We start from the raw sequence: 26,219 nt of genomic DNA, 5'->3' as shown, positions 1-26,219 counted from the left end.
AAGGTGTGTTTTTAATTGCTTTTTTAATAGGTTTTTCAGGACCATATTTCATTCTTCATGCTTTTGGTGGATTATAGCGCTATCCGGTGGTGGACAGCGTTCATAGACAATTTATATTTGCTTGAAGAAAAACCTGACCTGTTTTTGAACTGAATTTGCTATTATGTACCGTGTTCGCACTTTCCACGAGCATGGTACATGGTACACTTTTATAACTGGAAGAATTTGTAGCCCTGTTATTTTTTTGTTTTATACATTGTGTCTAATTAAGGTTGATTGTTTACTCTTTACAATAAGGTTGAATTTGTTGACCTTACTTTAAAGGGATAGTTCACACAAAAATTTAAATTCTCTCGTCATTTACTCGCCCTCATGCCATCCCAGGTGTGTATGACTGACTTTCTTATGCTGAACACAAAAAAATATTTAGAAGAATATTTCAGCTCTGTAGGTCCATACAGTGGAAGTGAATGGGTTATTTTGAAGCTCCAAAAGCACATAAAGGCAGCATAAAAGTAATCCATAAAACTCCAGTGGTTCAATGCATATGTTTAGAAGTGATATGATAAGTGTGTGTGAGAAACAGATATATTTTTAGGTCCTTTTTTTACTATAAATTCTTCACCATGTCCAGAAGGTGGTGATATGCACAAAAAATGTGAATCGCCAAAAACAAAAGAAGAATGTGAAAGTGTAATAAATCCACTATAATAAAAGGATGGTACTTTTTGTAGATGGGAGCGAAGTATGGTTGAACACAGGCATGCATTTGTTTTTTTTTTAAGTAATGATTATCTCCTTAAAGTGAGGAAATTAACATAAATGTTCCACACGTTACAATGAGTGCAACTCTCCTGCCCTCTGCCTTCTCTGTGTGTGGCTTTCTCGCTGTCCACTGTTCCCTTGACTTGCAGCATTGAACTCCTGGCCTTGATACATGAGCCATATCTTCATAGCAGATTCCTCTTCTTTTTGGTCTTCCTCAGCCCATGTAAGGTTTGAGTTCAGGGTGCCGTGTAGAACAGCTGCTGCAACTGTCACACACAAGACCACTCCCACCCTTTCCCTCAAACATTGAGGCAAACATCACTGCCTAAAAAACTTCAGCAGAACAACAGCTCTCTGTCTCAGTGCTTAAACATTATGGCAGGTGCAAAGATAAGAACAGAATGAAGAGAACAGGCTTGAATAGTTGTGAACAGAGTTGTGCTTCAAAGTCGTGCTCATAAGTTTACATACCCCTTGCAGAATCTATAAGACGTTAAAAAAAAAAAAAAGAAGATAAACATTGTCTTTTTTTTTATTTAGTACTGTTCTGAAGAAGCTACATACTAGATATACAAATATATTCCACAAGACAAACAAAGGATTCATGCACAACTATCACAAACAGTCATTGATGCTCGAGGAAGCAACGCATGATATTAAGAGCTAAGTGTATGTAAACTTTTGAACAGGATAATTTGTTTTATTCCAGTTATTATTTTGTTTTGTGCCGTATATGTAAATATTTATGTCAAATAGCTTCGTTTGGGCAGTACAAAACAAGCTTCTTGCAAATTCTGCATGGGGTATGTGAATTTATATGAGCAAGATATACTGTAGGATTCTAAAGAAAACTGTAGAAATGGAAGAAACTGTGATCCATCAGATGAACCATAATTCCATTCCGGTTAACTCTCTCTTGCATGTTCTATTGACCTCTCTCATACTGTGGTTGGCCAGCGAGGTTATTGTGACCTTGAACAGACCATTCCTCTGCTAAAGGACTGGAATATTTGCGATAAGGGGGTGACGGCAAGGGCTATAAATGTCTTCTCAGTTTAAAGACGCATGAGAACTTAATGCAATAGACAATCCCCTCCCTTTTTAAAACCGTTTCATCAGACTTGGCGGTTTTGATATTGTAATCTGATTTTAATTATATGATTACCAAGTTAAAAAATAAACACATCTACAAACACACTCATGGTTAAGCACATTAAAAATCATATATGAATGCCTTATTCAGTGGGTTGTCCCTCTGCAACCAGATACTGCATTAAGCGATCAGTTACAGTGCAGTGGACTGCTTTGTTACAAGCCTTAAAGGGATAGTTCACCCAAAAGTGACAATTTACTCTCATTTAGTAACCCTCATGATGATCTATTACTTTCTTTTCTGTATGGAACAGAAAAGAGATATTAGGCATAATGTTGTTCAGACTCGGTGACCATTCACTTTCGTTGTATGGAAAAAAGATGCAATGAAAGTGAATGGTGACTGATGCCATCATTCCCTAACATTCTGTTTAACAACTCCTTTTGTGTTCTATGGAAAAAAGAAAGTCATGCAGGTTTGGAACAACATGAGGGTGAGAAAATTATGAAAACATTTTAGATGAACTGTTTAAATTGGACAAAACACTTTTGTACAGTTACTGGAGAGAGACAATAACACTATAGAAGGCATCTTATATAATATGTAGTGCTACATGATAATTGAAAGATTAGGAGATCTACATTATACATACTACCAATTCTTAATTTCGTACACTAATTCATGCAGGACATGTCAAATGTCAATCAAGCAGCATCTTGTGAATGGTGTAAGTAGTACTTCTAATGAGATCTGAATCTTTTAGGAGAGGACAAGCACTTGTTCGCAATATAATTTCCATTGGAACGAGATGCCTAACATTACCTTATTTCACGCTGTAAAAACCTTCCAGAATTTCATATCAGCAATCTGTGTCCACAGCAGGATTCCATTCTATTCCTTATTTTTCCTCATTTTGCCTGCTGGGACAAGCAGCATAAAACCTCAGCTGGTCACACCTGGATTATGGATCAGTGCACTTGGGCCATGTGCACCAGGGAGTACAGTGTTCCATCACTAGTCTTAGGTGAAGGCACCATGGCTCCATTTTGCCATGAAGAGATCTCTGTGCGGTAAATTTGGGCACGGGTTTTAAAGCAGCCAAATCGGCTAGTCAGAATGAAGAAATCCCTTTTGAAGGTCCTGGTGAAGAACGCATAGAGAAAAGGGTTCGAGCAGGAATTTATGGGGTAAAAGAACACCAGCAAGAATTTGGCATGAGAGACGGTGATAAGTGGTAGTTTTAAGGCTGCAGAAATGGCAAAGAAAGAGATGGGCGCCATGCACAGAAAGTCCGTAAATATAAGCACTGCCATACGTTTGGCTATGCGCATGTCCGCATTGGCAGGAACAAAGGCAGGATTGCGGACGGTCAGGTAGATGCGCAGGTAACAGACGCAAACAACCAGAAAAGCAGCTACATTGAGGAGGAGCAACAGCACCACGTAACACTGTGAGAGCACAGTTTCCACATCCATTGGCAGGCAGATGCTGGTCTTGCTGTAGCTACTCACTCCCAATATGGGCATTAGAGCAGTGAGCAGGGCAAAAAGCCAGCCTGCAGCCATAACTGTGCAGGCATGATGCAGACGGAGCTGGCGTTCCAGCTCCATGGCATAAGTGATGGTGTACCAGCGCTCAAGTGTGATGGCAGTCAGAGTGTAGACGGATAGTTCGCTGGAGAATACAGTGAAGAAGCCTGCCACATGGCACCCTGCTCCTGTCTGCCAATCGATACCATAATTGTAGTAGTCCGACTGGGTTTGGATGTCCTTGATGGCGATAATCAACAGGTAAACACCCATGCAAAGGTCTGCGAAAGCCAGATGGCACATTAGAAACCTAGGAACAGTCCGTTTGTAGTGGCTGGTGAGGAGCACCAGGAGAACAGCGCAATTGCCCACGATGGCCAGCACACTGATAAACCAAATAAGAACTCGTAGGAAAGTAAAGCCCATGATATCCTCACAGGGGTTGAATGCGTCTGGTTTGGGGAAGCACGTCACTTCAATCACATCTTTACAGTAGTCTTCGAAAAAATATGGCTCCAGGTGGAGGGCACCAGGATCGTTACACATTTGATTCTTTACAGACCTATGTGAACACAGAAACAATTTTTGAGTGTGCAGCGACTTATTAGCTTGCTTGGTTTGGAATGTTAACTTGTGTGTAACTTACTTGTACTTCTTGAAGTTTTTGAAGGCACAGCAGTGGCTGGGGTAGGTCAGGTTGGCCTGCGTGAGGTCAGTAAACAGCTCCAGGCTAGGAAGCCTCCTGAGAGAGTAGACAGAGATGGCCGTCAGGAGCTTGAGTGTCCTCAGCATGCTTTCCGGCAGGGTGTGGACTGCAGTACGTGAGATATCCCTGTAATGACAACAGCCATTCCGATGTCATACAAAATGCAGGATCCCTTACGAAAATCTAGAGTTATGGCAAACCCTTGTGGCAAACATGCTGCAAATTTGCCACTCAGTATTTTCAAATCCAAATGAGCTTTGCGCCAAACTCTTCACTGTTGCCACAGGTTTGCCATAGAAGTGTTGCAAGTGGCAAATTGTCCATTGTTGCCAAAGTTTTGCTGCATGTTTACCACTACTGTTGAAGCAAACTTCTGGCACTAATGTGCAGAAAATTGTTTTGTTTACTGCAGATTTACCACATTTTAATTGCCACTTTGTTGCAAATAAACCATTTTTGCACTACATTTGTTGTGCTTTGCTTGTTGAATTCCAAAACATCACAGAATTGCCATTTAAATATACATTTGCAGTGTACATAAAATGATTGCTTGCTAAAAGACCCCATTGAAATTATGTGGCTTTTACTCCATGTCTATGTACTGTATATGCTAGCACAGGGGCAGTTCTAGGTTCAGAGGGCCTCATTCATGAAACACGAGCAGAACACAATTTTGTTGCAAATCATTTGTAAAGCCGTTCTTACGTCAATTCGCGGATTCATGAAAGTTTTCGTATTTTCAAAACCTTAATATGAACGAAATTTTCACCTGCTCCCGACCATGTGTAAATTGTATGTAAGACATCAAAAAGTGTTGTGTTCTTTCAGGCAAACTGTCATGACTACATTTTGATAGAAGTTAAATTAAATAAGTAATGAACATAGGACCCTTTGTCATGTGTTCATTATGTGCCATATACACTGGCGGCCAAAGGTTTGGAATAATGTACAGATTTTGCTCTTATGGAAAGAAATTGGTACTTTTATTCACCAAAGTGGTATTCAACTGATCACAATGTACAGTCAGGACCTTAATAGCGTGTACTATTAATCAAAATTACTATTACAATTTGATAAAAAAAAATCCTCCACTTGCAGCAATGACAGCTTTGCAGATCTTTGGCATTCTAGCTGTCAGTTTGTCCAGATACTCAAGTGACATTTCACTCCACACTTCCTGTAGCACTTGCCATAGAGTCTTGTCGGGCACTTCTCACACACCTTACACACCTTAGTTGATCCCACAAAAGCTCAATGGGGTTAAGATCCAAAACACTCTTTTCTAATTATCTGTTTCTAGTACTAAATTAGCAATTTAGCATGATTACTCAAGGATAAGGTGTTGGAGTGATGGCTGCTGGAAATGGGGCCTGTCTAGATTTGATCAAAAATGACTTTTTTCAAATAGTGATGGTGCTGTTTTTTACATCAGTAATGTCCTGACTATACTTTGTGATCAGTTGAATGCCACTTTGGTGAATTATACCAATTTCCTTCCGAAACAGCAAAATCTGTACATTATTCCAAACTGGGGAACATACAGTGCTGTGGAAAAGTATTTGCCCCTCCCTGATTTCTTCGATTTTTGTGTATTTTTCATACTAAATTGTTTTAGATCTTCCAACGAGATAACAAAACAAAGGCAACCTGAGTAAAAACAAAATACACGTTTTCAAATGTATACTTGTTTTATTGAAGCAAAAAAAGTTATCCAACACCTATAACACCCATGTGAAAAACGAACTGCCCCCTTAAACTTTATAGCTGTTTGTGCACCTTTAGCAGCAAAAACTGCAACCAAACACTTCTGATAACTGGAGATCAGTCTTTCACAACGCTGTGGTGGAATTTTGGCTTCTCTCTTCTTTGCAGAACTGCTTTAGTTCAGCCACATTGGAGGGTTTTTGAGCATGAACTGTCCATTTAAGGTCCTGCCACAGCATCTCAATCGGTTTCAAGTCAGGATTTTGAATAGGCCACTCCAAAACTTTAATTTTGCTTCTTTTGAAAGCATCAAAAGAATTATTGTCTTGCTGCATAATCCGGTTGTGTTTGAGCTTCAACTCACGGACTGATGACTGGATGTTCTCCTTTAGGATTTTTTTTATCAGTATTCATCAGAGAGAGCAGAATTCATGTTTCCCTCAATTATTGCAAGTTGCCCTGGCCCTGAAGCAGCAAAGCATCCCCACACCATCACACTACCACCACCATGCTTGACCGTAGGTATGATGTTCTTTTTGTGGTATTCTGTGTTTGATTTACGGCAGATGTAACGAGACCCCTGTCTTCCAAACAGTTCCACTTTCGACTCATCAGTCCACAGAACATTCTCCCAAAAGCTTTGAGGATCATCAAGGTGTGTTTTTGCAAAATTCAGATGAGCCTTAATGTTCTTCTGGGTTAGCAGTGTTTTTCGCCTCGTCACTCTTCCATGTATGGCCTTTTTGGCCAGTGTCTTTCTGATAGTGGAGTCATGAACAGTGACCTTTATTGATGCAAAAAAGTTCTGCAGTTCCTTGGATGTTGTCCTTGGCTTTTTTGTTACTTCCTTGATGAGTCGTCACTGTACACTTGGAGGAATTTAGGAAGGTCGGCCACTTCTGGGAAGGTTCACTACTGTGCCAAGTTTTCTCCATTTGTAGATAATGGCGCTCACTGTGGTTCCTTGGAGTCCCAGAGCCTTATTTCAGTCACCTTTTTCCTCCTCATTTCTGGAATTTCTTTCAACCTTGGCATAGTGTGCTACTGAGTGAGACCTTTAGGCAACTTCATGCAACTAAAAAAGTTATTTTTAGGTGTTAGCAATAATCAGGACTGGGTGTGTCTAGTCCAGCTGAACCCCATTATGAATGCAGTTTCATTGATTTGGGGATTTAGTAACTAAGGGAAAATACTTTTTCACATAGGCCTAGTTGGTATTGGATAACTTTTTTGCTCAATAAATAACATTATCATTTAAAACCTGTATTTTGTGTTTACTCAGATTGTGTTATGTTGATTTTGTTTGAATATTTGAAACAATTTAGTATGAGATATACACAAAAACAGAAGAAATCAGGATGGGGCAAATACTTTTCCATAGCACTGTAGGACCTGGGAACATAGGACCCTATAAATATGGGGAACATAGCACCCTGGGAACATAGGAATGACCCCACTGTTACCATCATGATTTACCCGAGAATTTTCACAAATGATGCTAGCAGTATGCTGCGAACTAAACCAAAGAAGGTTAATAGTGGTGGTCATCCTCCTCCCGGCATGAACTGAATTTTTTTACACTCATGTCAAATAGGATTTTCTCCCCTTTCCTCCCCTTTTTCTCCCCAATTTGGCATGCCCAATTCCCAATGCACTCTAGGTCCTTGTGGTGGCGTAGTGACACCTCAATCCGGGTGGCAGAGAACGAATCTCAGTTGCTTCCACGTCTGAGACGCCAATACGCGCATTTTATCACGTGGCTTGTTGAGCGCGTTAACGCGGAGATCTAGCGCGTGTGGAGACTTCACGACCATGAGGAGGTTAACCCAACGTGACCCTACACACCCCAGCATCCGGGCCAATTGCTTAGGAAGCCTGACTGGAGTCACTCAGCACGCCCTGGTAGTCAACGTCTTTACTATTGTGCTTGCTAAATAAACATTTTACGATGTGAATGCACTTTATTCATAAAATTGATTTCATTACTGTTCTGCATAGATGTTAACAGCATTTACTAGCGAGTCTGATGCCTTCCTTTTATATGACGTTTTCATGGGCGTGGATTATGATAATTGTGAATAAACACAAACACTATTAACGAATGTTTGGAATTCACTAACATACACACTATATACTATGAATTCTGGGAGGTACGAAGCGTTTGTGAATCAGGTGGAAAGTTTTCACGAAGGTCCATTTTATGTGTAAATTACTTCAAAGTTACTCCTATATTTACAAAAGTTTCATGAATAAGGTTTAGTGGATATTTAGGGCTTAGTCCAGACCTCTATGGATACGTTTTGGGCCATCCTTTGATGAAATATCAGAATAAACTATACTTTACATTAAAAGTTTAAATGTCATATCTGTGAGGTGTCATGTATTGAAAATCTTTAAATATTACTGAAACTAAAACTTAAAGGAACCACTAAATTTTGTCTAAGCCTCAGATACGCTTAAAGGGATGGTTCACCCAAAAATAAAAATCACTCATTTACCCACTCTCATGCCATCTCAGATGTGTATGACTTTCTCTCTTCTGCTGAAAACAAAGATTTTAAGAAGAATATATCAGCTCTGTAGGTCCTCACAATGTAAAGCTCCAAAAAAGCACATAAAGGCAGCATAAAAGTTATCCATTAGACTCCAGTGGTTAAATCTTCAGAAGTGATATGATAGGTGTGGGTGGGAAACAGATCAATATTTAAGTCAGTTTTTACATCCAAACCCAGTCGGACTCTACAAGAACCCTGAAGATATACTGTAGTATCTGGCACCAAGACATTAGCCAGATTCTTCAAGTCCTGTAAGTTGCGAGGTGGAGCCGCCGTGGATCGGACTTGTTGATCCAGCACATCCCACAGATGCTCAGTCGGATTGAGATCTGGGGAATTTGGAGGCCAGGGCAACACCATGAACTATTCATCATGCTCCTCAAACCTTTCCCGAACAATGTGTGCATTGGGTCAGGGTGCATTATCCTGCTGAAAGAGGCCACTGCCATCAGGGAATACCACTGAATTTAAGGGGTGTACCTGGTCTGCAACAATAGGTAGGTGTCACGTGTCAAATTTATGTCCACATGAATGGCCGGACCTACGGTTTCCCAGTAAAACATTGATCAGAGCATCACAGTCCCTCCACTGGATTATCGTCTTCCCACAGTGCATCCTGGTGCCATCACTTCCCCATATAGATGGTGCACACGTACACAGACATCCATGTGATGTAAAAGAAAACAGGACTCATCAGACCAGCCAACCTTCTTCCACTGCTCAATGGTCCAGTTCTGAAGCTCACGTGCCCATTGTAGGTGCTTTCGATGGTGGACAGGGTCTGCAGCTATGCAGCCTCATACGCAGCAGAGTGCGATGCACTGTGTGTTGTGACACATTCCTCCTGTAACAATCATTCAAATTTTCTGTGACTTGTGCCACGGTAGACCTTCTGTCGGTTCAGACCAGATGGGATTGCCTTTGTTTCCCTTGCTCATCGATGACCCTTGGGCGCCCAACACCCTGTTGCCGGTGTAAGCTTTCTGGCAGAGGCAGCCAGGTTTTGATTTTTTTATCTGTTGGTATTTGATAGAGTCCATGATGCCATGTATCCGAACAAGATGTCCAGGACCTCTGGCAAAAAAACAGCCCCACAACATTAAAGATACAGCACCACATTTAACCATGAGCATTGGGGGGTACTTAATCTCTGTGTAGAACTATATTCTTTAGTCTAACCCACTGTGATATGATGATTAAGTGAATCTGGCCTCTTATTTATACCCCTATGAAACAGGAAGTCATGGCTGAACAATTTCATATTCCTACTCACCCAGGTGCACTAAAAAATGTAAAATATGAATGAGAAGATACTTCAGATATATTTTACTCATAATAATTTCTAGGGGTGCCAATAATTGTGGCCAACACGAGAAAAATATTTATTTAATAATTAAAGGTTAGATTTTTGTTAATTTTTTTAATGAAAGATCAAAAGGATAAACAATGCAGATTATTTTTTTCCACAGACTTCTTTGCTCATATTTACCAAGGGTGCCAATATTTTTGGCCACAACTGCGTGTGTGTGTGTGTGTGTGTGTGTGTGTGTGTGTGTATATATATATACATAAAAGTTTGGAATAATGTACAGATTTTGCTGTTTCGGAAGGAAATTGGTACTTTAATTCAACAAAGTGGCATTCAACTGATCACAAAGTATAGTCAGGACATTACTGATGTAAAAAACAGCACCATCACTATTTGAAAAAAGTAATTTTTGATCAAATCTAGACAGGCCCCATTTCCAGCAGCCATCACTCCAACACCTTTTCCTTGAGTAATCATGTTAAATTGCTAATTTGATACTAGAAAATCACTTGCCATTTTATCAAACACAGTTGAAAGCTATTTGGTTTTTTAAATGAAGCTTAACATTGTCTTTATGTTTGTTTTGGAGTTGCCACAGTATGCAATAGACTGGCATGTCTTAAGGTCAATATTAGGTCAAAAATGGCCAAAAAGAAACAGCTTTCTCTAGAAACTCATCAGTCAGTCATTGTTTTGAGGAATGAAGGCTATACAATGCTTGAAATTACAATTGCTTCAGCAAAAAACTGAAGATTTCATACAAAGGTGTACACTACCGTCTTCAAAGACAAAGGACAACTGGCTCAAACAAGGACAGAAAGAGATGTGGAAGGCCAGATGTACAACTAAACAAGAGGATAAGTACATCAGAGTCTCTAGTTTGAGAAATGGACACCTCACATGTCCTCAGCTGATAGCTTCATTGAATTCTATCCGCTCAACACCAGTTTCATGTACAACAGTAAAGAGAAGGCCTTATGGGAAGAATTTCAAAGAAAAAGCTGCCTTTGAAACAGGAAAAAGAAAAGGTTAGAGTGGGCAAAGAAACAGACATTGGACAACAGATAATTGGAAAAGAGTGTTATGGATCTTAACCCCATTGAGCTTTTGTGGGATCAGCTAATGACAAGCCACATCTATGGCAAGTGCTACAGGAAGCGTGAGGTGAAATGTCACCTGAGCATCTGGACAAATTGACAGCTAGAATGCCACGGATCTGCAAAGTTGTCATTGCTGCACATGGAGGATCTTTTGATGAGAACTCTTTGAAGTAGTTTAAGAAGTTCTGAACTTTTTCTTTTTTTTTTTTTAAATTTTAATAGTAATTTTTCATGTTATTAATGTCCTGCCTATACATTGTGATCAGTTGAATGCCACTTTGGTGAATTAAATTACCCATTTCTTACCATAAGAGCAAAATCTGTACATTATTCCAAACCTTTGGCTGCCAGTGTGTGTGTGTGTGTGTGTGTGTGTGTATATATATATATATATATATATATATATATATATATATATATATATGCAAGCAAGAAGTAAATTGGTTAACTAGTGACCTTTTTTCCACAGCATGAAATTGATTTGTTTTTCCCTGTCAGCTGCATTTCTAATTCTGATTGATCAGTCACATAGCATGCACTGCTCAGATGATTGGCTCAAATAAAAATATTTCTGGAACAGAGTCCCCATTAAACAATAATAGCAGCATCCAGGTTGCATATTTCTGGGGACAGCCAAGGAACAGCCATTGAGATAAATAATGGATAGATGTTAGACCTCCTTGGCAAGTATCAAGCCAAGAAACTACTATCGAGATGAATGGGAATGGATAGCTTTCTCCAGGTATTACAGACTTCCTTAGAAATGTCAACACATTTGTCACTGTCATAATGTCACACAATTTTGTGCATTCACACAAGGTTGCTAGTGTATAATTGTACACACAAATATTAGTTACACAAAATAGCACTGTTAAAAACCATGTTGAGAAACATCCCATGAAATTGTTTAACAAGCAATCTGTTAATAGTGTAGTGGAGTTAATTGTGCACAACACAGGTTACTGTGATTAATGTAAGAGCTTGTCCTGAATTTAAGGAAATGGAGTGGGTGTGTGGTGCTCCAGCTGCTGAGTTGTATTGTTGTTGAAAGTGAGAGTTGTTCATGCTTACAGAACGATGGGGCCTTCGGCTCCTATAAAGGCGTGACTGTGGACCCGACTCAGCTGCTGGTTTCCCATGAGAAAGCTGTGAGAGGGAAAAAAGGGAGGAAGAGAGATTAGATGTTTTATGAGAGATGAAAAATTTGGGAAAAAATGAGGAAATAATATATCAAAGATGTAATGAACTTACAGTTTTTCAATTTTGGTGCCATTGAATGCATAGCTGTCTAACTCACGTATACCATTCTTTGTCAATCTCCTGTGAGAATACACTGTTAGACTGGGGAACAGGAAATTTCTTTAACTTTATACATAACATATACCCTAACACTAACTTTTTTAAAATCTTATGGGTGTTTCATTAACTACAAGTGCTTTTATGTCCCAGGGGTTGTTTACTATTAAACTAACAGATGCCAACTTTTCTTTTTGTCATATGAAGGTCACATTTAAAATTGTTTAGTACAATTTCTACCATGCCTTAATCACTTTTCATTTTCAAAAGCCCATTTATGTGTACATTTGATTTTTTTACTCTTGTCCCAGACCTTCTCATATTTTATTAGATTTTCATAAAAAATATAAAAATCCATCATAACACTATTACATTTGAAAAACTATGATAATCGAAACATAGAGCTGTATAAACAAACCAATTCGATATTTATTGAGTGAAAATTAGTTATATAATTTATTTTCAATTACGTAGCATAATTTCCATCACAACCAACAATTTTGCCACTTATACAGTGAAGAGCATGCTTGATGAAAATTCTACTGTAATGCATATGCATTCACTGTTGGACATTGTTAATAGACAAATGTAACTAGTCCAGTATTTATTCTAGACTGTAGGGAGTGGGAGAAGTGTTTTAAGCTCATGCGACTCCGCGTACACATACATGTACATTGTATTTTGGCTTCGCTATACACAACGTATAATTTACATTTGTTTAAACTGACTGATCTCAGTTCAGAAGACTCTGGACTGTTAAGATTTCGACGCACGGAGTCATGTGACAAAACAACATGGCACCGACCACAGCGGAGGTTGTCTTTGGGAGAAATGCCAACAAAACTACATCTAGTAAGAAACATAATTAAGTTTTTACATTGAAACCTTTTTGAGTCAAAAAATTAGTCTCAAGTTTCATCCGATATGCCATTTTTTAAATGAGCGATTTAGTGCGAAATGCCACGCTGCTAAACTCAATGTACGCTAATGTGTACTTGAGTGCATTTTTTTCTTAGAAATTCTATATTTACAGTGCATTATTGAGAATCAATGGGTTCATCCAAAAGCTGAAAAAAGTTGCTTTCAGAGGCTTTATATGGAGTTAAGATGACAATAAAGTGCATTTTGAATTGTTCTGAGACCAGTGAAGACAGACAGCACACTGAAGGTTAAGTCATTCACTAAATAGGGAGCAAGGGAGCATCCTGTAGCTCTCTATGCAGCTAAGTGCATTCAATCCAAACTTCCTATCAAAAGTCCAGTTTCAGGCTGCAGATGATGTTTGGACCACTCAGCATGTTTGGCAGACATGGTATAATGGTAATCAGTACATAGATTCAGAATTTATAATGTATAATTTTATTTTAACATGGTTGGCAGTGATTGGATGATGCTGGCAATTACTTTGAATCAGAATTAATTATGCTAATTTCTAATGTAATGTCTGTAACATCTCAAAAACATGAATAACCAACACTCATGGAAACATAACAAACAATTTGATATTAATGGTATTATTTAAAATTTCACAACTTAGTCCTACTGTCCAAATATGTGGAAATCAACTTTTAGGAAAACGACTTGCTCTCGAATGTTTTACATTTTTTAAATGTTTTTTTTTTTTTTTTTGCATGTTTATTAGGTGCTACTAGTTACAAATTAAAAAGGGAAATGGAAAATGCACACATCATTCAAGCTCGGGTCTCAGGAGGTTAAAGGGAGAACCAAAGGACCAAAAGTGCCCATAGTTGAAGAAAGACTCTTTTAAAATTTAAGTATTGGGAATAATCACATACATACTCATACACATCCAGTATATACTTACAGCTCAGTTATGGTGGCACTGGTCAATCCGAGGAAAGCATTACTAGGAATCCTCTCTATGTGCATGTTATCTTGTAGATCGCTACAATATAAATTTTGAAAAATGCAAACAACTTGGATCAGTCAAAATTAAACATACTGTAGATCAGTTGTACAAAGTAGTGCAACTTTTTGTGACTTAATATTTACAGAATATAAGTTTTGTTTTCTTTTGTTTAAGCATCTGAACAAGAGTAAAACTCAGACCCCCAGTGATAAAGCATGCACAGAGACTTACAGCAGAAATTCAAGAACAGCAGAGTTGATCTTGGAGAAATCTGGTAAGATTTTAAGACCAGTGTTGGATATAGACCTGGTGGAACACACAGATGCATACAGGGCAACAAGATTAACGAATGTAATATGTCAAGGAGGCATTTGTATTTTGCCTTTGTATCTGAAGACTTAGTTTCCTGTAAGATACATTTGATATGGATATTGACCTATGTTTAGGCCATTCTGCTTTAACTGAGGTCTTTCATGACCCTTAGGATAATTCAATGGTAGGCTGCAACATGTGGGAATATACACCCTTTGGCTTGATTTACAACAGCATGAGACCAGAATGATTCAGAGTTCTATTGGATAAGCAATGAAGGCCTGGAAGAAAATAACTCACAGATACCGCAGTTTTGGAAGTCTCCAGAAGGCATCCTTGTGAATGACAAGATTTTTCGATTTTGTAATAGTTCTGGTCAAACAAACAAATAAATAATTTTAATTAATTTGTTCTTTACAGCAGTTATTTCTGGTTCTCTAATTTGATTGGACCAAGAGTGCTGATATTTCTTATAACTGCACTGAAATATGTCACTGTTTTCGACATGCAACAGTTGATCCAGCTTTGGCTTCTTTTGAAACTATTTAGTTACAGAGCAAAGATCAACAAAATAACTGGCCTTGTTATGTCTAAAATTCAAGTTTCTTTTTTATAGAGCTGTTGTATGAAAGTAATATCACACTTGCAATCACACTCTTATACTATATGTCAGTACAGCTGTGATTTCCAGGCTTGTGTGTTATTGCTTAAAGGAATAGTTCACCCAAAAATGAAAATTCTCTCATTATTCACTTACCCTGATGCCATCCCAAATGTGTATGACTGTCTTTCTTCAGCAGAACACAAATGATGATTTTTAGAATAAGATAGAACTCTGTCAGGTCCTTATAATAGAAGTACATGGGTGCTAGCATTTTGATGGTCCAAAAGTCATATTTAGGCAGCAATAAAGTAATCCACATGACTACAGTCGATCAATTAATGTCATCTGAAGAAAATCGATACGTTTGTGTAAAAAAATAAATCGATAATTAAAACGTTATTAACTTTTAAAAAGCACTTCCTGCCAGCAGCTGACGTAAGCGCGTCGAGTTCATGCAAGAATTCGGAAGCAGCGCTTATTTACAACAGAAGAACGTATGTCACGCGAGAGTTCGGCCATTTCAAACGGCATCAGAGCCCTGGTTGGAAGTGGCGATTTAAAGTTAAAAACTTTTTAATTATCGACTTGTTTCTTCCATAAACCTATCAATTCACTTCAGAAGACATTCATTGATCGATTGGAGTCATGTGGATTGCTTTTATGCTGCCTTAATGTGACTTTTGGACCGTCAAAGAGCTGGCACCCCTGTACTTCTATTATATGGACCTGACAGAGCTCTTTCTTCTTCTAAAAATCTTAATTTGTGTTCTACTGAAGAAAGCCATACACATCTGGGATGACATCAAGTGAATAATGAGAGAATCTTCATTTTCAGGTGAACTATTCCTTTAACTTTTTGCTTCAGAATTTACTCATAGGACTTCAATTTTTATATAAAAAATTTTGTAAATGCGAAATTCGAATATGTTGACAAGAAGCAACATGATTGGATGTAATAACAGAAATGAGAATATCCTCTGTTAAGTGCTTCAACTTACATTTCCTGTAGCTCCGTCAGGTTGGAGAAGGCAAAGGCTTCAATTCCCTCAAGGGCACCATTCTCCGACACCACTCTAAGGAGAAGAAAGCATAATAATTTCATAACAGCAGACATTATTGTGATCAGTTAATATACCTAATGTGTACTTTACAATACTGTTTGTTTACAGTACTATTAATTTGATACCAAAATCTTAATTTACATGCTAAATTTATCCATGTGTACATATGTGCTGACATAGGTAGAATCAAATCACTACACATTAAAAAATATTATCTCAAAAGACTCTCACAATAACGGATCACACATGTAAATTTCTCTCTCTTGGGTTTCGCAGTATTTTCCTGTGATACATTTTTTGTTTTGGGTCACTGTTAAACATCATGTTCCATATCAAAGTCTAAACATATTCAATCAAGACTAAATATCATTTGTTTACATGAGGTTTTGCATTAAGCCAAAATCTATCATGAATCAAGAGGTTGTGAGCATAAAATCCACAATTTTCTTGGTTTTTTTTTATTGCAACTTTATGTGCTTTTGATGGGGACAGCACTCAGGTTTTGCAATCTCCATGCTGATCCTTCCTGAATATACACATTCACAATTTAATAGTAAACAGCTCTGTGACCTTCATGCTTAGCACTCACATTCTCTTCAGCTCATGTAGTTCAGAGAGGGCTGCTCGTCGCAACACACCGATCTGAGTCAGTTTGATCTCCCTAAATAGAAGAGAAGTGATTTGCCATCACATTTGTCAATATTGTGTAGTTATAAATATCACAGCCTATTCAGATGAATGTGGTATTATGAACAATCACACATAAAAGCTGGCATAGCTATTTCAGATATGGGTGTTTCATTTATTTTTTATTTTGTTGTCTTCAGTTCGGCAATGTTTAATCATTTCATTTTAGTTCCACAGCTGTGACACCAAGCAGAAACACTAGCTGAAATTCAGAGTAGTATGTGTAGCGTGTGTGCTTTTTGAATTTACACACTGGTTTCCTTTTCTTTTACTCTGGGAATCTAATGTGTTTTCATGAATGTTAGAGTAAAAAGAATGAGACCTCATTTTGATACAAACCAGGGCTTTCAAGAATCAAAAATAGAAACATAATTACCAGTATTTAAAGGAAGCAATAAGAGATCTGTTACTAACTAGCTTTATGTGAAATTGTCATTGCACTCTGCCATTAGCATTTGTGTGTTCTGTCAGTGGATATTCATTCATGTATTCCCTCACAGATGCAGACAGCACATTAACCTTGTACACAAAACACGCTGGACATAAATGGGGCACTGATACAAGAGAAGAACATCAAAATCTGTTAGTTTGCCATTTTTTGTTACATACTGTCAGGGTTAGGAGGGTTACTATTGAAATGTATTCCACTACAGATTACAGAATACATTATGTAAAATGTAATTTGTAATGTACAGGTGCATCTAAAAAAATGTGAATATCATGGAAAAGTTGCAAAAGGAGCCCCGACCAAGTATTGAGTGCATAAATTAACATACTTTTCAGAAGGTCAACATTTCTGTATTATAAATTCTTTATTCTAATATTTTGAGATACTGGATTTTTGATTTCCATGAGCTGTAAGCCGTAATCATCAAGATTAAAACAAAAAAAGGCTTGAAATATTTCACTTGATGTGTAATGAATCTAGAATATATGAAAGTTACACTTTTTGAATTAAATTAAGGGGAAAAAAATAAACTTTTCCACGATATTCAAATTTTTTGAGATGCACCTGTATTTTGTTAGATTACTCAAGGTCAGTAACATATTCTAAATACTTTGGATTACTTCTTCAGCACTGGTAGATTTTTTCACTTGTTTTGACTATAAAAACTCTGCCAGTACAGTAAGACAAAATACACATGTTAAAAATACATTCTCTGAAAAACCTAAATATCTTATGATTAAGTTTAATCAAATTGATCTTGTTTTAATGATTTTTAGATATTTTTACAGGAAAACAATAAACAAATTATTATCAAGAATACGATTTTTGCCCTAATATCAAAGGTCTTACTAGAAAAAAAGAAATTATGATCCAACGTGAATTTTCTTGATAAAGAATATGATCGTCCCTGGTAACATGTGCATGTAAAATGGCTAGAAATAGCATTTTATCTTAGCATAAAGCTAACAATTTACACAATGTTTATTTCTATTTCTTCTGCTCCAAACTTACTTCAAACTTACTTCTCTGTCTGCTCGTATGAATGTAACACATCTTAAGAAAGTGTTTCACCACTGTTCAAATGCACTTTGGATCGCATCATTTATATGTATAAATGTTTTCCATCTGAAAGGACTAAATATTAAATGAAACAAATGACAATAAAATGCAAAGTAATCTCTTCAGTAATCAAAATACTTTTTGAATGTAACTGTATTCTAATTACCAATGATTTAAATTGTAACTGTAGTGGAATACAGTTACTTATATTTTGTATTTTAAATACATATTCCCCTTACAAGTATTACTTGTACTCCCCAACCCTTCATACTGTAGTTTGACTGACAGTTTTGATTCTTGTTACGTATTTGTCCCAGACTCGCACACTCCCCTCCCTTTTCTGTTGTATGATAACTATCTTTTTTCCTCTTATAAAAGGTGGTAGGGAATCAAGAAGGAAGTATCCTGCTGTAATGAAATGCTTTTAAGTAATGGGAGCCACTGAAAGGTTGATAATTTTGGTATATTAATTAAATGTAAAATTCTTTGCTTGTGTTTCAGTTTTACCTACTAGCTTTCAACTTGTAAACTCAAAGAATAAGTATAGTAAACCCATAAGTAAATGAACTCAGTTTGTCATCTATTTTAGACTCAAGAACACATTGCACACGAAGAAAAGCAATGTTTCAAATAAAGTTGCCTTGATGTTTCCAGTAAAGATATTATAATGAGAGGAAACATCTGCAGAATTCCTATCAAGCAGAGGACTGTTTGTTCCTGCTATGGCAAGTAGACAGTCTGGTAAGCTGAGACACACAAGCTGCAAAGCTTTTGGGACTCTTTCCAGAATGGCTGAAATTAGCTAAACTGTATTTAAAGTGTAGACAGGCATACTGAGGCTTAGAACAAAGAGGCCTAGTCAGGGTGAGACAGTGGAGCAAGATCCAGCTGGGCGTCTTATCCAAAGTGGCTGGCAGCTGGATCCAAACAGATACACAATCAAAGATTAACCTGCTCGCGAAGTAAAATGATTCTTCACGTTTATATATCTCTCTCTCTCTCTCTCTCTCTCTCTTTCTCTCTCAAATGAGCTTACTAAAATAGAGCATGACTTCATGCAATGCATGAAAAATATCTGATATCAAAACATACTCCCCCGTGTCGGGCTTGAGAGTTGTGCGAGGAACTATAGCCTTGAGATTATGGAAACACAACAGAAACATTTATTCCTTGTCGATCACATTTTGCTACTCCAAAACCACAATAACAAGCTCTGAGACAATAACAATGTCATTAAAAATGCTGTAAGCATAATTCTTATTTGTATTGTACCATACACTTAGTACATCACCCAAAACATCTAGGCAAGCCTCAAAATATTGGTATCCCACAGTCATTCAATGTGTATTTCTACATTGTTTTAATTGCATGTATGTTGTATATTGTATGGAGTGTTGGGTAAGTTACTCAAAAAAGTAATCCACGACAAATTAATTAAATATGTATCTAAACCTAAAATTGTAATCAAATTACTTTACTGATTACTATATAAAAAGCAATCACATTACTTATAACATTACTTTTAAGTTACTTTATAACACACTTAAACACTGAAAAGTTTGTTTTTCTGCTTAACGAAAAACAAACTCCTTGTTTGCTTGTCCTTGTTTACATACCCCTCAGCTATTACAGAAACACAAAAATATATATTACATATTATGTATGTAATAAATGACATATTAATAGTTCATGTTTGAAATGTATTCTACATAAATAATATTATTTTACAAATATGTTTAACCAGGAGGCCTGGGTAGCTCAGCGAGTAAAGACGCTAACTACCACCCCTGGAGTCGTGAGTTCGAATCCAGGGCGTACTGAGTGACTCCAGCCAGGTCTCCTAAGCAACCAAATTGGCCCAGTTGCTAGGGAGGGTAGAGTCACATGGGGTAACCTCCTCGTGGTTGCTATAATGTGATTCTCGCTCTCGGTGGGGCGCGTGGTGAGTTGTGCGTGGATGCTGCTGAGAATAGCGTGAAGCCTCCACACACGCTATGTCTCCGTGGTAACACGCTCAACAAGCCAAGTGATAAGATGCGCGGATTGACGGTCTCAGATGCGGAGGCAACTGAGATTCGTCCTCCGCCACCCGGAATGAGGCGAGTCACTACGCCACCACGAGGACCTAGAGCGCACTTGGAATTGGGCATTCCAAATTGTGGAGGAAATCAAAGAAAAAAGAAAAAAAAGAAATATGTTTAACCGGGGGCCTGGGTAGCTCAGCGAGCATTGACACTGACTACCACCCCTGGAGTCGTGATTTCGAATCCAGGATATGCTGAGTGACTCCAGCCAGGTCTCCTAATTAACCAAATTGGCCCGGTTGCTAAGGAGGATAGAGTCACATGGGGTAACCTCCTTGTGGTCACGATTAGTGGTTCTCGCTCTCAATGGGGCGCTTGGTAAATTGTGCGTGGATTGCGGAGGGTAGCATGAGCCTCCACATGCAGAGTCTCTACGGTGTCATGCAAGATGAGCCACGTGATAAGATGCGTGGATTGACGGTCTCAGAAGCGGAGGCAACTGATACTTGTCCTCCGCCACCCAGATTGAGGTGAGTAACTGCGCCACCACTAGGACCTACTAAGTAGTAGGAGTTGGGCATTCCAAATTGGGAGAAATGGGGATAAAAAAAGAAAAAATGAAATATGTTTAACCTAAGTAATGTACTTTAAAGTAATTAACTCAATTGAAAGTCAGTAACTGTAATCAGATTACATGAATTTAAAATGTAATGTATTACACTACTTTAAACTTAAAAACAATTAGATTACAGTAGCAAATAACTTTGAAATCAGATTACACCCAACACTGATTGTGTGTGTGTGTGTGTGTGTGTGTGTGTGTGTGTATACATAGCTATATTTGTGGATAAATCTGTCTCCAGAAGTGCAATACATCTGACAAAAGGAGGATTAATTTTATTCTAAATAAAATATTTTAGGGTTAGTGTTATTCTGTAGTATTTATAATTCACTTTATTTGAAAACAACAGAAGTCTATAATTTTTCCTCATTTAGATAATGTAGTTGTATTTATACTCACACAAATGTGGTATTTGTTGGAATATTTCTTGGCATCTCATGAATCTTGTTGCCCAGACACAAGAAAAAGCGAGTGGTACCATTGAATGAGCAGAAATGAGATCCAGCATACATGCCATCTGTGTGTGGCATGGACCAACCAAGGCAACAGCACAGCATCATCAATGAGACCATCCTCTGTATCATCTTCTCTTTTAATAAAACAGATGACCAGACTTCTAGTTTCTCCTCTTAGGTGGAAGTTGTTTTAGAAGTGTTTGTGAATTTAGATGCCTACTAGTTTGGCATTCCAAAACAGTGCTCCTGGGCTCCGGTAATACTCAGGTAAGGGATGCCGTTGACTTTGCTCAGGTCTGTTTGTATAGTGTCTTCTGATTGCACTGGTGTGTTCTTGTGAAGCAGCTGGGAGGCTGAACCTCTTCCTAAGAGGCGTGTTGTGTCAGAAGTTCTGCAGAGCCAAGGGAGACCTTGAGAAAGAGGTCCACTGATAACAAACAAATATTTTGTTCATTCCTCCCCTCAGATGCTTATTTCTCTCCTCCTCTCATCCTTTCCTACAGGGAATGAAACACTGCATGTGGTCCTCCCCATCCTTTTTAAACTCAGAAAGTCCCAGGAAGGCTACATACAAACAGTCTACCTGTGGCAGTATTCATGGAAAAGTTACTATTGATGCTGTTTTTTGGAAATGCTGTTTGAAATGCTTGGTAAACTGATTTATTTTTCCTTTCACATTTGTACCTGTGTTTAAAAAGATTTAGTCCCAGTTTTTGGCATGCTAAGGCTAAATTAATATGTCAATGTTGGAAAAGGCATTAGAGGGAGTGACTGATGTTACTTGGCATGTGAGTGCTGGTCTCACTCAGCTGCTTGTGAAGGGAATGACCTGAGCTGTTTAGTCTTAAACTCTAACATGTGTAAGTATGATAGTAATAGACTGCATGTTCCTTCTTTTCACTACCTCAGAAGCTGACAACACACACACACACACACACACACACACACACACACACACACACACACACACACACACACATGTTGGTGTGGCTATCCTTATGAGGACTCTCCATAGACATAATGATTTTTATACTGTACGAACTATAGATTCTATCCCCTAACCATAACCCTACCCCTAAACCTAACCCTCACAAAAAACTTTCTGCATATTTACATTTTCAAAAAAAGTTTTTTAAGCAATTTGAATATGGGGACACTAGAAATGTCCTCATAAACCACATTTATAGCATTATACCCTTGTAATTACCAGTTTGTAACCTAAAAAATGTCCTCGTAAACCACTTAAACCTGCCCACACACACACACACGCACACTATTTCTATGAATGGAACATTTAATATCTCACATTTTTTTGTGTAAGATTTTGAACACAATTATAAAAAATAAATAAATACAGCAGGTCTTTATAGCTATTCAATCAAATGCTATTAGAAAGTGTAGAATGGCATAGAAGTACACCTTTGCTGGCAAACTTATTGAAAAAAATCTGCTCTAGTGGAAAGAAAATCAATGTTGAGTTTTAATTGCTGCTCCTTCCTTTACTGCTACTATGTATCCTAGTGTTAAAAAGTGCTGGGAGAACTATGATTGCAATGCAGCCATGCCAGAGAGCTGTTAAACTGTGGGCTTTGTAAACCACTTTGAATAAATGGATAACCTTGAACACTGGTTAGAGTGGGGAGGGATTTTCCCCCCATGTTATTTCTAAAATTCTGTTTTTAAAACAACAGACAAATTAATGTTGGATTTTTTTTTTTAACCTGACATCCTTTGAGCACCAGTTACAGTAAATTATAATTATGAACTTTTAATATAAGATGTGATTCCCACAATACAACTGGAGCTTCAGATGCATTTTAAAACACACAATTATTCTGTAATGCTAGAAAATAATTAGAATTTATAGCAAACTAAATTTAATATAATTATTAATTATTTCATTACTTCAGTCTTAAAAGCGCAAGAGAAATGGGAGAGAGGGAGATAGAGAGAGTGAGACTGTGTCACTGCATCTCTTTGAAATATGCAATTAAGCACTCTCAGCAACATCCTTATTTTACCTTGATGATAAGGACAATGAATGTGCTAAAAATAGCTAGTTGGGTTAGGCAATCAGTGGACCGCTCCTGTCTCATCAACCCCAGGTGAATACACATCAGAGTACAAAAGGACACAAAAGAGCTTCTGTGAGCACAACTGACAACTTTTTTTTCCATTCACACAGAGAACAACAAAAATGTATTTCCTACATTTTTCTGGACTTGTCAAGTAAGACTTTAAACAAACTAAACTTTGCATATGATTATGCTTATATTTTTCCAAACCCATATGGCATTCTTTTTTCTGTGGAACACTCTGTAGATGTTAGGCAGTCTCAGTCACCACTCACTTTCATTGCATTGTTATTCTTAATATTATATTATAGTCCTAGTTATACATATTATGGCATAAAATATGAGTTGATGTTGATTTAATTCTTAGGGTTAGAGGTAATAAATCTTAAGGTAATAAATCTCAATCTTGAGAATTTGTATTAATGAATTTAATTGTCATAAACAAATAATAATAATAAAAAAGGCCCTCATAAAAGGTAAAAAATGCCCCTGTAAATCAAATCCAGGAGAGTTCATTCCTGACACTGATGGTGACTGAGGCTGTCATCCTGCCTAACATCTCCTTTTGTGTTCAATAAAAGAATGAAAGTCAAACTGTTTGTAACATCCTCCAGGTTTGGAATTTGACAGAATTGGCTATTGCATTAGATATCACAAACAATACTTCAAAGCTTTTATTTATTATCAAATCATAATGTATTAATGTTAATTTATACAACTTTATACATATATGTAGAAATTAACATTATAATGAACAAAATAAATGAATGATGTAAATGTACTGCATTGTTCATTGTTAGCTCATGTTAAATATTGTGTTAACTAATGTTAATGTGTACAACTTTATTGTAAATTGTGCTTTTTATTGTCATTACACACAAAATGTCACCAGGGGTCAGGAGAGAACCATAAAAGCAAATATTGGGTCTTACCAGAAGACACTATCTATAAGATGTGTGGTTGCTCTTGGAATGCTGTACTAACCTATTCATTTTAACCTACATTCATGCAAATGTTCATGATTGTTGGCGTGCATTAAACCTAAGTCCATAGGTCTTTTATAGCTAGCTATTAAAGTTAAGGTTTATTATGATTAGAAAGTCCTTTATGTGAAGATATTACAAAATATACATTTTGAATGTGGAACCCCCCCCCCCCCCCACCAATCTATATGTATGAAATGGAATAACCTTTCAGCATTTGCCCTCACAGGAAGTAACCTCTGTATGTTGTACTGAGCTTTAAGCCAGCTGCAAGCTGTGATCAGGATGTTCATAGCCCAATGCATATCTGCCTGGAGCCCTGTGCTATTTGCCTACACACAGCATAGGCTACAGCATTCTGCATTACTAGTGATGTGCTCCCTTGCTGATGAGATCTTCAATTTTGTGTTTGCTTCCCTGGATACCAGAGCACCAAAAGATGTAGCATCTGATAATGGGGTTAAAAAAAATAAAAAAATAAAAAAATAATAATATTGCACACACAAATTTTATTGTAAGTCGCAGTGGTAAAACAGCATGTGATAAAATAAATGCAAATGTGAATATGCCACTAATACATCAGAATTCTATAATCCATGACCACATATACACTGTCTGATCTGGTCTGAACTGTTCTGAGAAATAAAATCTTGCAGATTTCATTCTGTTTTCAAGACCATCAGTAGAGACATATTGTGTCTTTCTGTGGAGACATGATAAGATACGTTCTGACAGCTACTTGATTCTCTTCACACTCTTTCATTGGCAGGAGCAAAATGCGCCAAGGGCGCAGGTGTATAAGGGCTTAGGGATAATGAAGGTTTTTATAACTTTTTTTCCCCTCAATATCTAAACATAATGCATCTTGTCCAAAACCAGCATGGTAATGTACTTCTGTGCCTTTTGGCATTTTCAGTTGTCCCCAGTAGAACACTGGAAAGTCTTTTGTATTATGATTCATTAATCTATTTAACACTACATTAAATTATATATATGTGAAATTGTTGAACAAGTCAACATTTTTAAAGGTGCTCTCAGTAATTTTTATTTTATGTTGTAATATGGCAGTCTTCTTAAAGTTATACTGACACCTAGCAGCACGAGTGCAACATCACACAAAATAAAATGTTTTCACAAAATGTTGCTGTAAGCGATTTTAGCCATTCTGGAATTTTCACAAGCTGAGCCGCTGGTTTAGCCACATCACCTCTTTCCAAAACACTTCCCTCCAAAGATACCAAATGAACTTCCCTCCAAAGATACCAAATGAGCTTCATTGAGACCGACACAGAGCAGAAACAATTATCAAAAACAACAGCAGCAAAATAGCGCCCTCAACTGACAACTGTAATTAACAATATGACATAAAAAATGGCATAAAGCCTCAATTATTCGTTACAGTACTACAATACTATGAGAACACGCAAAATGATTGACAGGCAGAAAGCGTCAGAGACCGCAGCCCGCGGACACATTTTTGTTTGCTGTTTACAGAGTCTAGTACTGTCACAGAGACTGGAGAGATATTTCATGACCCTTATTTCATTAATATCTTTCATGGAGTTGGAAAGTTTTTTGCATACCTTACAGCATTTTTAACGATACCCTTGATAAATGCATAGTTTGCCATGATTCATTTATTTTACAAATGAAGGTTTCAGATAATAGGGGGTTACCGAGATACAGTTTATCAATTAGAATTCGTGCTGGTCATGTGATCTCAACGTGTCGACCCTCAAGAGACAAACATAAAATAAATGAAATAAAACTGCTTCTATTAGGGCTACTGATTTGACTTCAGTAGTATTCATCTCATGTGAGTGTACATGATTTCAAATAGTACTTTTTATTTCTTTAAGGATAAAACATTTTTTAAATTAGGAAAATAAAACATTCAGTGCACCTTTAAATGATTGAAAATGATGTAATTCAGGCTGTTATTTTTTGACACACGGAGCA

The 26,219-nt window shown here is 37.4% G+C and overlaps 2 protein-coding genes across 6 annotated transcripts in view; one reads left to right on the top strand and one right to left on the bottom strand.

Moving 5' to 3' along the window:
• Positions 1-24,893, top strand: part of LOC127423423 (forkhead box protein N2-like) — a 50,874-nt gene extending 25,981 nt beyond the window's left edge. The window contains exons 6-7 of one of the 5 annotated variants that reach the window (XR_007894315.1): positions 14,105-14,204; positions 14,415-14,833. Coding sequence is in view for 4 of the 5 variants with exons in the window: in XM_051667707.1 (XP_051523667.1) it covers positions 21,706-21,818 (113 nt within the window). In the remaining variant the exon portion in view is untranslated. The other 4 variants (XM_051667707.1, XM_051667710.1, XM_051667708.1 and 1 more) reach the window with 4 other exon arrangements.
• Positions 415-21,682, bottom strand: LOC127423420 (follicle-stimulating hormone receptor-like). The gene is made up of 10 exons (XM_051667701.1): positions 21,147-21,682; positions 16,497-16,568; positions 15,845-15,919; positions 14,543-14,614; positions 14,162-14,236; positions 13,886-13,966; positions 12,016-12,084; positions 11,836-11,910; positions 4,037-4,222; positions 415-3,952 (listed from the first exon to the last, which is right to left on the bottom strand). Exons 1-10 carry the CDS (start codon positions 21,329-21,331, stop codon positions 2,830-2,832), a joined length of 2,013 nt encoding a protein of 670 aa, XP_051523661.1. The 5' UTR covers positions 21,332-21,682; the 3' UTR covers positions 415-2,829.
• Positions 24,894-26,219: the final 1,326 nt, after the last annotated feature.

Source organism: Myxocyprinus asiaticus, chromosome 32 (genome assembly GCF_019703515.2).
Source record: "Myxocyprinus asiaticus isolate MX2 ecotype Aquarium Trade chromosome 32, UBuf_Myxa_2, whole genome shotgun sequence".
Taxonomy (NCBI): Eukaryota; Metazoa; Chordata; class Actinopteri; order Cypriniformes; family Catostomidae; genus Myxocyprinus; species Myxocyprinus asiaticus.
Note: the sequence above shows the minus strand (reverse complement) of the source record. Positions and strands in the feature narration are given on the sequence as shown.

Excerpts from the sequence above, each read along its gene's own strand:
- LOC127423420 (XM_051667701.1), bottom strand. The coding sequence starts at position 21,331 with ATGATACAGAGGATGGTCTCATTGATGATGCTGTGCTGTTGCCTTGGT. Across the intron at positions 14,237-14,542 it reads CTTCCAAAACTGCGGTATCT|GTCTATATCCAACACTGGTC; the intron begins GTGAGTTATTTT and ends GTGTTCCACCAG. Across the intron at positions 12,085-13,885 it reads AGTGCCACCATAACTGAGCT|GAGATTGACAAAGAATGGTA; the intron begins GTAAGTATATAC and ends GTATTCTCACAG.